This window comes from Pithys albifrons, chromosome 26 (assembly GCF_047495875.1).
Source record: "Pithys albifrons albifrons isolate INPA30051 chromosome 26, PitAlb_v1, whole genome shotgun sequence".
Lineage (NCBI taxonomy): Eukaryota > Metazoa > Chordata > Aves > Passeriformes > Thamnophilidae > Pithys > Pithys albifrons.
The window spans coordinates 7,301,574-7,313,960 of NC_092483.1; the positions used below are offsets into that span (position 1 = coordinate 7,301,574).

The 12,387-nt window shown below is 41.6% G+C and overlaps 1 protein-coding gene across 5 annotated transcripts in view; it reads right to left on the reverse strand.

The window, feature by feature from the left end:
* LOC139683036 (zinc finger RNA-binding protein-like) overlaps nucleotides 1-12,387 on the reverse strand; it is an 83,604-nt gene that overhangs the window by 38,541 nt on the left and 32,676 nt on the right. For 3 of the 5 annotated variants that reach the window (XM_071577741.1, XM_071577744.1, XM_071577745.1), the window contains exons 8-14: nucleotides 9,952-10,252; nucleotides 8,852-9,045; nucleotides 7,453-7,572; nucleotides 3,745-3,890; nucleotides 3,065-3,227; nucleotides 642-847; nucleotides 248-398 (exon numbers count right to left, since the gene is read on the reverse strand). In XM_071577741.1, the coding sequence (XP_071433842.1) occupies nucleotides 248-398; nucleotides 642-847; nucleotides 3,065-3,227; nucleotides 3,745-3,890; nucleotides 7,453-7,572; nucleotides 8,852-9,045; nucleotides 9,952-10,252 (1,281 nt within the window). The remainder of the gene's footprint in view (nucleotides 1-247; nucleotides 399-641; nucleotides 848-3,064; nucleotides 3,228-3,744; nucleotides 3,891-7,452; nucleotides 7,573-8,851; nucleotides 9,046-9,951; nucleotides 10,253-12,387) is intronic. The other 2 variants (XM_071577742.1, XM_071577746.1) reach the window with 2 other exon arrangements.

A 12,387-nucleotide genomic window follows, 5' to 3' on the forward strand; every position in this document is an offset into this window, starting at 1 on the left:
AATCTATTAAATAATGATTGATACTATACCGCTAGCATAAGCACCTAGACGCTTGTATGGACACAATATACAGAAAGCCAAACATGCAGCATAGTCCCTGAATTCAGACAGAAACATTCAAAAAATGAAAAGAAACCGAACCTGAGCTATGAAATGCAGCATGGTCAGCACTAGACATTTGACTCAAGGACAGACTTTTACAGTATCTTTACCAAAATTCAAATCCAAAAAGCTAAATACTACTTACTGCAAGTTGTTTGGGAAGATTTTCAGCAATACAACTGAGTAACATCTTTGAGGGCTTCTCAGCACATAACAAAACAAGATTGACGTTTCGGTCTCCATGGAGCAACAAACCTTTAGCCAAAACGCCCACCCGTAAAACTCCTTTCAAAGCTCTGTGAATTATAGTTAAAAGTTACATTTAAAATAATATAAAAATCATAAAACTAAACCTGGAGATAGAAAAATTAAATAAAATAGCAGTATTCCTTATACTCTTAAGGCCACAGTGACATATGCCATATCAAAACCCAAAAGGAACAGAATTCCTGAAAGCACTGATAACAGTACAAGAAAAAACATAAAATTACTTCAGAAACAAGTCATAAAATTCTTCAAAAATAATAAGGAAAAAATACCTGTCTTTACTGCTGTCTTTCTTGTCATCTCCCTCTTTGCTCTTGCTTTTTTCATGGTCAGTCATATTGTCAGAAACAAGTTTCAAAGCACGCTCAGTAATAGAAACAATTTTTTGGACTGCTTGAAGTTCCTCCTCTGTTGGATATATAGCTGCATGTTTGGTCATCACATAGCGGTCATCAGAGGAGTCAGGGCGGCGTAGAGGCTAAACAGATGAAAAAGCACATTTCTGAAATTTGGGTACGCAACAGGTCAAGGGAGGTGATTCTCCCCCTCTACTCTGCTCTCATGAGACTCGACCTGGAGTACTGCATCCAGTTCTGGGGACCCCAACATAAGAAGGATGTGGACCTGCTGGAGTGAGTCCAGAGGAGGGCCAGGAAGATGATCAGAGGGCTGGAGCACCTCTCCTATGAAGACAGGCTGAGAGAGTTGGGGCTGTTCAGCCTGGTGAAGAAAAGGCTCTAGGGAGACCATATAGCACCTTCTAGTACCTAAAGAGGTCCTACAAGAAGTCTGGAGAGGGACTTTTTACAAGGGCATGTAGTGATAGGACAAGGGCTTTAAACTGAAAAAGGGTAGGTTTAGATTATATATTAGGAATAAATTCTTTACTGTGAGGGTGGTGAGGTACGGGCACAAGTTACCCAGAGAAGTTGTGGATGTCCCATTCCTGGAAGTGTTCAAGGTCAGGTTGGATGGGGCTTGGAGCAAGCAGGTCTAGCAGAAGGTGTCTCTGCCCATGGCAGGGGGATTTGAACTAGATAATCTTTAAGGTCCTGTCTAACACAAAATTTTCTATGATATACTTCAAAGTTCACAGGTGATCTGTGACCAAAAACCAAATATGTGGCTAAACAACAGAATATTCAAACTGCAAATTATTGAGATGTAACAAAACATGAACTGAACTGTCCTTAACAGCTTACACTGATCACAATCAATCATATCTGAAAAAAACATGAAATGTATCAAGAATAAACAAATTGGGAAACCCCAGGATCAAAAGTACCTCCCCAACATATATATCTATTGTCTTTCTGTTAACTGGGAAATACTTGCATACTGCTGCAAAATAAAGTATCCATGATTGCTTTCATAGAATCACAGAAGAATTCAAATAGGAAGGGACCTCAGGAGGCCCTCTAGTCCAGCCTCCTGTGGAAACCATGGTCAGCTATAAGACTATATCATGTTGCCCAGAGCTTCATCCAGTCGGTTCTTGAAAACCGCCAAAGATGGAAGCTTCACAAGGTCTGTGTGGAGAAAAGAAAAAAAAAATCCTGTATTCAGTTTACATCTCTTTTGTCTCAGCTTAAGCTGGTTATATCTCGCCCCCTCACAACTGTAGAGCCTGGATCCATTGTCTTTATAATGAACAGGTATTAGAAGGCTATTACATTCCACTGAAGCTCTGTCTTCTCCAGGCTGAACAGGCCCAGATCCCTCAAGTCTCTCCTCACAGGGCACACACTCCAGACCCCTGATCCCAGTAGCCCCACACTGAACCTGCTATAGTTTATCAGTATCTTTCTTGTACTGGAAAGCCCAAAACTGAATGCAGTATTGCAGTTTGGGTCTAATGAAAGCGGATCACTTCCCTTTATCTACTGATTATATTCCTGTTAACATCACCCAGGATGCTGTTAGCCTTACTTGCTGCCAGGGCACATGGTTGGTTCATGTTCAGCTTACTATCTGCCAAGAACCCCTGGTGCCTTTCATCAGGGCTGCTACCCAGCCCCTCAGTGCAAGTGGTTATGCCTTCCCAAGTGCAGCATTAGGCATTCATCCTTGCAGAATTCTATAAAGTTCCGGTTGGTCCATTCTTCCCATCTGACTAGGTCCTGCTGGATGACAGCCCTGCCCTCAAAGGTATCAGCTGTTCTCCCCACCCTGAACCTATTCAGTTGCATGTCAGCTGCAAACCTCGTGAGTATGCACTCACTCCATCACCTTTCAGATTATTGATATGGTGCTAATGAGACAAATCCCAGGATAAACACGTCACTGTACTTGTTACTGACCTGCAGGTAGAGTATGGCCCACCACTAACCATTATCCTCTGGGACTGACGATCCAACCACTTGTTATCCATACATTTGTCCACAATTCAATAAATAAAAGTATAGTGCAATTAAATAAATTAAGAAGTAGTACACAAATTCAGAGTGACTTCTATTTCAGAAGAAACAATATTTGTCTTCAAGGCATCCTTTTGTCATATAAGTGGGCTTATTTCAGAAGACAGGTCCACCTACAGAGTTTCATTAGTATATTATTTTTTCTTCACTTTTCTAAATCCTTTATTAAGAAACACTGGAGACAACTGAAGTAGCACTGAATAATTTATAGTTCTTAACTGTGCCTCTTGGTAAGTATGATTTCTTTTTTTTCCTCCTCAAGTAAAAACAAAACTCACAGCTGGTCCTTGGGGCTGAGGAGGCATTCCTGGTCTAATGCCCAGCAGGCCTAGAGGTCCGGGAGGACCATGAGGATATCCTCCATCTGCTATTCTGCGACGGTCATCCCAGTGATGCTGCTCTTCCTCCATTCTCCTCCAGTACATGTCCTCTTCATATCGCCTGAAATGCATCAGTGTACTCTTTATATAGCAGTTAATACTTCCAACCATTCTAAATAAATTCTTGGATGTTCTCACTAACTCATTTCTAGTAATCAAGAGCAAATACCAATGAACTCCAGAGGGTACCTAAAATGGTTATTTTGAAAGTGGGCCTGAATTTATAGCAAATAATTCTAGTAAGTCTACATTCCTCAGAGGAATTGAACAAAAAAAAAAACAAAACCCCCAGAGGGATAATGACAGCTTAATTTAAAACAAGAAAATACAGAGTTCCCAAAACAAGTATTCAAAATAAGTAACTACAGAAGTAGAGTAGTTTTAGATAATCTGACTGCAGCTTTGTCTTATTCATCAGTGGGAGATCAGCTCAGGTGGTTAAAACTTGGTTGTAATAATGCCAAGGTCATGGGTTCAATCCCATGTATGGGCCATTGACATAAGAGTTGGACTCGATGATCCTTGTGGGTCCCTTCCAACTCAGAAGTGTCTGTGATTGATAAAACAGAATGCTTTACCTCATTTCCATCCTCCAGCGTTCTTCCTCTTCTCGCCTTCTCCAGTATTCTTCTTTCTGCATCTGTTTCCTCATCTTCTCTTCTTGAATTTTTCTTGCTCGAATACTGGGCTTTACTTCTACTTGTAAATCTGGGTTTACTTTTTTCTAGTTCAGAAAAATAACAAATGAAATGTTGATTTGCCTCTTGCCATCTCAAGGTTATGGAATTCTTCTGACACATTTAGCACACATTACTGGTCTACGATAAAATCAGGGGGAGTAAAATGCAGTTTTAGAACTACAGTGAATGAACAGCTGAAGAAGAAAAATCTGTGTCCAGTATTATAAAGGAAAGAAATAGCAATGTATTACATATAGCATGAATTCCCTCTGATATGAGAACAAAGCAATTTAAGGTTAAAATGTTACATGAAATACTAAGGAATTTGCTGTTCATTCTGTAAATATATAAAAATCCTAAGGCAGGATGATTACTCTATAGCCTTGTTGTAGTTTTGAATTATTATGTAAATTCTCTCCCTATCACTAACTGCCCATGCCATCAGTTAATAAAGAAGTAGTTAACTGCTACCAGCTTCTTGATCATTTGGGTGGGGGGCAGACTGTCTCTTGTTTTTGGGGACATTCCATTTTTTTTAGCTCGGCTGAACGCAGGAGCGGGGTGTGTGTGTGTGCTGTGGTAGAGGAGAAGCCGTTTTCTCCTGCTCCTGGCTGCTGCTGTTTTTTTGTGAGCTGGTTCCTTTCTCCTTGCCACGGCTGTTCTCCTGATTCGGATTGGGGCCCTGGTCACTGCTCCAGTCTCACTGCCGCCTGCAGTGTCGTGGCCTGCCCGCCCCAGCTGCAGCAGCGACCTGGGAGAGAGAAGGCACAGCTGCTTCCCAGGACACACTGCTGCTCTCCGCTTACAGCTTTCCTTCTTCGTTTGGGACAAGGGACACCGAGGGAGAGACAGAATTCATCTGAGTGCTCACTACTCGTCTGTCTCACTGGAGAGGGACTGGGAGCTCACCCTGCAGCCAGCCGGGCTGTGACACAGACACTGCCCATAAGTATAACTTTTCTCCAGAAGGAAACCTGTTGGTTTGGGGGTTGTTCTCTTTTGTTTTGTTTATTTCCTGTGGTGTTGGGGAAGCAGTTTGCTCTGGTCTGTTTACAGTTATATCTATACCTACATATATATATATATATAAATACACATATATATCAGTTAAGAACAGTTATCCTTCTTATATCCATTTTCTGATTAAAGTTCCTTTTCTTAAATTTGATAAAGAGTGACGTGATTATTGTGGAGGAAACCCCTCCTCCGTCTGTGGGTAAACATTTCGTTTTTTCCCTTCAAACCTAAGAAAAGCCTGAAAAAACCCATCTCATTTAAATACAATTTGCTTCCTGACACCCTGTTCCTGAAGGGCCCCACATACAGCACAATCATGAGTCACTGAATACATTTATCTGACAATTTTTTCCTCTTCTTTCCTGTCCTACAATATTTTAACAATGCAAAAGATGCCTGAAAACAATGTTCAGAATGTTTAAAGAAACACCCAAACCAAAATGGGGTTTCACAGTCTGCATTACAACTTTAAAGACTATACTCCCTAAGAAATATACTTCTCTAGCACTTTTAATATGCTGCTTACTCAGAGCACCTATTTCTGATTAATCTTTAAATAAAAGAATACGTGTAGTGGGTTGATCCTGGCTGAGAGCCAGGTACCCACTAAAGCTGCTCCCTCACTCCTCTCTGCAACTGGACAGAGGAGAGAAAATACAACAAAGGATTCATGAGTTGAGATAAGAGTTGGCAGAGGTCACTTACTGATCACCATCACAGACGAAACAGACTCAAAGTGGGGATATTAATTAAATTTATTACTAACAGGATCAGAGTAAAAGAGTGATGTCTTAGTTTGAGGGAAAAAACAAAATATTTACCAAAAAGCAGAGGAGAGGATTCCTCCACAATAATCACGTCACTCTCTATTAAATTTAAGAAAAGGAACTTTAATTAGAAAATGCATATAAGGATAACTGTTCTTAACTACTATATGTATACATATAACTGTAAACAGACCACAGCAAACTACTCCCCCAGCACCAAAGGTAAAAAACAAAAGAGAACAACCCCCAAAATGGTAGATTCCTCCTGGAGCAGTTATATTTATGGACAGTGTCAAGTCACACCTTGGCTGGCAGTGAAGTGAATTCTCAGTCTTTTCCCAGCGAGGCAGAGATAAAAGATGAACTCACGTGGACACTCTCTCTTTCTCTCTCCTTGTCCTCTGTTCCAAACGAAGAAGGAAAAGCTGGGAGTGGAGGAAATGGTGATAATTCCCAGGAATCTCCTTGCAGTCCAAATCGGTCCCCAGGAAGAGGGAGAAAAGGTCTGCAGCGTCCTGAAAGCAGCTGTCTCTCTCCCTTATTCTTTCTCTCTCTGAAGCTCAGGGTGCCCAGAGATGGAGAGGGAAAAGCCAAGAGCAGAGCCAGCTAAAAAGAGAGCTCACTAGCAAGCAGTGGCTCTTTTTCTGCTGCTGCCCAAAGAAAACCCCCAAAAAAGTCAAACCAGCACACAGGGAACAAAGAAAGAAAAACTTCTCCCAACTCTTGGATGCTGGGGTTCTGTTTTCTCACCCCACCCAACCATTAAGCTTGAATCTAAAAGTCATCAGCTATCTTTTGTCTTCACTCCTGGGACTCCAAGCCTAAACTCTTTGTGTTGGTATGGTGAGAAAAATTCTCAGAGGGGGCTCTTCCCAAACACCACCTTCCTGTGTTTGAACCTTTAGCAAGTGAGAAACAAAATAATCTTAAAAACACCTTCCCCCCACCCCTCCTTCCTTTCAAGTTCTGCCTCCTCCCCCACAGCAGTGCAGGGAGACGGGGAATGGAGGTTATGGTCAGTTGTTGTTTCTGCCTCTGCTCAGGGAGAGGAGTCCTTCCCCTGCTCCCCATGGGGGACCTCCCATGGGAGACGGTCCTTCATGAACCTCTTCGGCATAAGTCACAGGCAATAGTTCGTCACAAAACTGCTGCCACTTGGGTCACTTCTCAATGGGGTGCAGTCCTTCAGGCACAGGCTGCTCCAGCATGAGTCCCCCACAGGCCACAAGTCCTACCAAGGAAACCTGCTCCAGCGTAGACTCCATGGGCTTCAGGTGCCTGTCAGGGCCCTGTCAGCCTCCTTCAGGCATCTATTCACTCCAGCATGGGTTCCTCCACGGGCTGCAGGTGGATCTCTGCACCCCTGTGGTCCTCCACGGGCTGCAGGGGGATAGCCTGCTTCACCATTCTCTGCACCACGGGCTGCAGGGGAACCTCAGCTCTGGCACCTGGAGCACCTCCTCCCCCTCCTTCTGCACTGACCTTGGTCCCTGCAGTTGTTCACGTGTTCTCACTCTGCTCTTCTCTGGCTGCAATTTTCATCTGCCTATCATTTTTTTTTCCCTTCTTAAATATGTTATCACAGAAGCATTACTATCACTCCTGATTGGCTCGGCCTTGGCCAGTGGCGGGTCCGTCCTGGAGCCGGCTGGCATTGGCTCTTCAGGGCATGGGGGGAAGCTTCTAGCAGCTTCTAACAGAAGCCTCCCCCGTAGCCTCCCCCCACGCCCCAAAGCCTGCACACAGAAACCCAGTACAACATATAATCAGTGAGGTGACATCTGGTAGATTTTCAAATAAAAGTATTAGCATTTCTACCAACCTTATACTGAAGTCTGTGTCGCCTCCCTTTTAAGTGCATCTCCTTGGCATTAGGATCATTAAAACTGCATTCACAAAGTTTACAGTGAAAGCGGATCACCTTTCCTTCATCATTTCTTACCTGGAAAATAAAAGTTATAACACATTTACTTTTTTTTTAACAAAAGTTGATGTAAAAATTAATCTAATTCAGTGACACTGCATAATGTCTACCCATCTCAAAACATGCTTAAAAGTTCACACAGTAACTGCAAAAAAGGCCATTGTTTTTGATAACAAAGTTCTTCCAAAGCTTTAAACATGACTCTGAATATAATGAGTTGAATAATTACAAACTGTGAAAACTTTACATCAGATTTCAATCACATATCTCATGCCACCAACATGAAGAATGCCCCACTGAGGTCAATAGAAACATGCATAATACAAAACCAAACATATGCACGAGCCTTTGCAGGTTCAATGCCTTGTCCCTCTTATCTTCAAGGAGGACCTGGGGAATTACAGGCCACTCAGCTTCACCTCAATCCCTGGGAAGGTGATGAAGCAACTAATTCTGGAAAGCATTTCCAGGCACATTAAGGACAAGAAAATCATCATCAGTAGTCAACATGGCTTCACCAAAGGAAAGTCATGCTTCATCAACTTGATAAACTTCTGCAGTGAAGTGATGGCCTGGTAGATGAGGGGAAAGCAGTTGATATTGTCTACATGGACTTCAGTAAGGCCTTTGACACAGTCTCACCATAATATTCTCATAGACAAACTGTTGATGGCTGGATAAGCATACAGTGAGGTGGACTGAAAGTTAGCTGAATGGCAAGGGCCAAAGGGTAGTAATCTGTAGAATGAAATCTAGTTGGAAGCCAGTAGCTAGTAGTGTACCCCAGGGCTCAATGTTGGGTCCAGTCCTGTTTAACGTCTTCATTTATGATCTGGATGATTGGGCAGAGTGTACCCTCAACAAGTTTGCTGATGACACAAAACTGGAAGCAGTGGCTGATATCCCAGAGGGTTGCGCTGCCATCCAGAGAGATCTCAACAGGCTGAGGGACCACCCAGCTAGAAAGCAGCTCCACAGAAAAGTCCGTGGGGAGTCCTGGTGAACACTAAGCTGAACTTGAGCCAACAATGTGCCCTTATAGCAAAGAAGGCAAATGGTATCCTGGACTGCATTAGGCAATGCATTGCCAGCAGGTCAAGAGAGCTGATCCTTCCCCTCTAATCCAGCACTAGTGAGGCCACATCTGAAGTCTTGTGTCCAATTCTGGGCTCCCCCAGTGCAAGAGAGACATGGACATACTGTAGAGAATTCAGTGAAAGACCACAAAGATGAGGAAGGAACTGGAGCCTCTCTCTGTATAATAGTTAAAAAATTATCCACATTTTCATATCAATACCTCCTCCACATAGTCATGGCCCACTGGCTGGACATCACTTTGCAGGGCAGCAAGAGTTGTAGGAGTCACTGGTTCAGCTACTGTGTCTGGTTTTACTTCCTGTGTTTGTACTGTAGCAGCAGTTGTTGTTTTAATACTTTCAGCTGATTTAATTTCTTCCACTTTACTTCCTGTTGTCTGAAGTTTATTACCACCTGCAAATCAAAAAAGTTAAATCATTAACTTTCATTAAATGAGAATATGATTATCCATGATGTGCCAACTGAAGACTTTATTTGCAAGCATCAATGTTCTGGTCAGTCTCTTAAAATTTGTTAAAGCATACATTTTAAATAATTTAAAAGATTTTTTAAAAAAGCTTAACAAAAACTTATTTAAACACCTAGTTTTTTTTATTTTAGCATGGAATCTTTTGCTTTATATAGTTGCAATTGTCATTCATTTTCATGCTTTTTCAAGAGATAGGACTGAATGGGAACAACTCAGCAAATATATTTTAATTTTTTTTTCCCCAGCAGATTTATTTTTTCTTTTTGCAAATGGATCCAAGAAAGTACCTCAAAACCTTTTAACGTTTGTACTAACAAAGGTAGCATACTTTCAGTGTTGCAACTACATAGGTCTTTCCTTCAAGAACAGGTTATGTTACAGTTGAACAATTGCTTTCTGTCTCTAAATGTGTCATGCTTATTTCAAAAGTTTCTACTGTTAGATTTAGTTTTACAACAATGTTTCAGTTTCCCAGTTACCAACTGCCAACCTACTGCAGGCTGTCTAACAGCCCAGGCTGTGAACTGAAATTAGGACCAACTGGACTATAATCTGCAATACTCCAACAGTTACTAAATAAGAAACCAAAGGTGGGATGCTTCTTATTAAGGTGAGCGAAGCCTCCAGGAGAGGTCAAGTGGAGACAAAAGGGCAGAAAACAGCATAAATTGTGAAGCAAAGTTTTTCTACACATTCTTATTTTCCCCTATCAGTAATTCCCTTAAACACAACAGAATTACTCATGCATAGTTAACTAAATACATTTGTACTTGTTGCACTAAGGTCTTTAAAAAATATAGAATAGGTTAGGCTTCAAAATAAAGACTGACTTCTGTACTTGCCAACAAAGTTTATTTTTGGTGTAGATATTTTCTTTACAGCCATAGTAGCAGCAGTTGAAGATGTTTTGTTGTTGGACACTGTGTTAAGTGGAGCATTTGCCATGGGAGTAAGAATTTTCACAGCAGAGGATGCAACAGTGGAGGTCACAGTGCTGCTGCTAGTTGCTATATTTGAAGCAGAGGCATTTGGTTTCAAAGCAAATGCGGATGTTGAAGTAGCAGCTTGGGTAACCACATTTGGTTCGGTTGAAGGAATGGGTTTGCCAAGTTTTGTGTGCAACTTTACTACCTATAAGAATAACAAGAAATTCATAACATTATCTCCCTGGGGTAGTTATAAAAAACATGGACTTGTTATAGGTTATTGAAGCTTTAACAGAAACATCAATATCAATAGTTACACTGATATTTTTCATTTAAAGTTGTTGCCTCTTTACAAAAAGTGATCTCGGGGGGGGGGGGAAATAAAAGGACATATAAAAGCTCTTGTCATCTGTAACAAGGAAATAGTTAATACTTATCTCAGATTGCTTATTTCCACAAGAAATTCAGACATTTACTCCAAAAGTTGTGTAGATAAAAACAGAAAGCCAATAAACTCACAAGCCAGTAAAACTCAAGAAACATTTTGCTCAAAATGTTTACAACATGACTGTTTTGTTGCCTGGTTACTTTTTATTATCCCTCCAAAAAATGAAGCACATGGAACTATTTTGGTTCTAAATAATATTTGCAAATAAGTTATTTAATTGATACTCTAACCAAACCTACGTCCTGAGGTATTCGCTGTCACTGTCCAAGCTCGCTAGGCCGTGGCAGATGAACCTTAGGAGTAAAGGGTGGGGCCAGTTCTGCGCACGCTGTGCCTCACCTAAAAAATCCATTGCGCAGGCTTGAAGGGTTCACCCACATTGCAAAGCCCTGTAGTAATGTCACCTAGGGAGACGTTCCGCTGTGCCTTTTGTGACTGGACCTGCCTATCCCGTATCGGTCTTTTTAGCCACCAGCACGCTTGCAGCAAGCGTGGGTAGTGCCCTTCTCAAATCTTCGTTCGCAAAGCCTAGCCATGACATATGTAATTGAGATTCAACATTGTCTCTTTTCATCACTACATTTTAAGAGTATTTATATTGAGAGATTTCGCAGGTTACCTAGCAAAACTGAAGATATTCCTTAGACAAAGGCTTTCTATTCTTTTTGTTAAAGCACATCTGCAGAAAGAGTTAAGGAGGATTCAAGAGGCATATTTCAGAACCCTTTAGTATCTCATTGAAAGTTAAGAGGTATGTGTAAGCGTGTGAGTTCGTAGTAAATCTTGCGTGGAGAGAAAAGATTAATTAGGCCACAGCTTACAGGTGTCACACTCAAAGACAGTTTATTCAAAAACTCTATGGAGAGAAAAAAGACAGGTAAAAGCTTTCTTCTAACTTCCCATTACAGAATACATCCCTTACTTATTCCCACCCATAGCTTCATCCCATAGGTTGAACCACAGTGTCTATAAAACTCATCACAGCTTTAATTGGATGACACTCTTTAGCAGATGTTAATTTTTGCTATGAGAAAAGTTATCTCTTAAGATTCCTTTCCTATGAGCAAACCAACCTGAAACCTTCTTATCTTACTTGTTTTGCTAACTGTTGGCCCTTTTCACAGAACTAAAATCCTGCTCCTGTCAGCAGGCCCCAGAACTTCGTCTGCCATTCTAAAAACCCTTTTTCTCACTCAAAAATCTTCATTTATTCCTACAGTATGTGCTTATACTTAAAAGTAATAAAGCAGAGGCCTTTTTACAACATGCTTGAGATAGACTAATGCTTTATTTTGGTGACAGCTGACCATCACTAGAAAAGGCAATGCACATAGTCCATAAGAACAAAACATGTGTTCTAGTTACAGGGACTGAGATCAGTTTATTACTGTGTGGGTGTAACCAAAATTGTGTGTTCTACACCCTCTATGTCATTTCTCATGAATTGTTAACAATGGATCATTTGCAGCAGCTTCCCAGGTCACACCTGACCCCTCAGGCTACAAGCTGGGTGTTAAAGGACCTTGTGAGATAGGAAGGTGTTCCTGTCTTCACATCAGTGACTCAGGTTTGATAAGGCATTAGCACCTTCACACCCAGCCTGAGGGGTCATGTCTGCTAATGGACCATCAACAATTCCAAAAACATCCCATGACACACAGAGTAAAAAACCCATCTTGAAACTCCTTGCCTGGGGCGGGAGGGAGGAGGTACTGGGCATTCCCATCTGAACCTAAACATCTTGGGGTTTGGGGACTTCTGGTACCATTCGTCAGATCCAGAGGAGGACCAGAACCGCAACAAGACTATGATCACCACTCTCAACCAGACTGCAACCATCATGATCACCAACAGGTTTTCCTTTCCTTTCCTTATACTTTGTACTCAGGGGG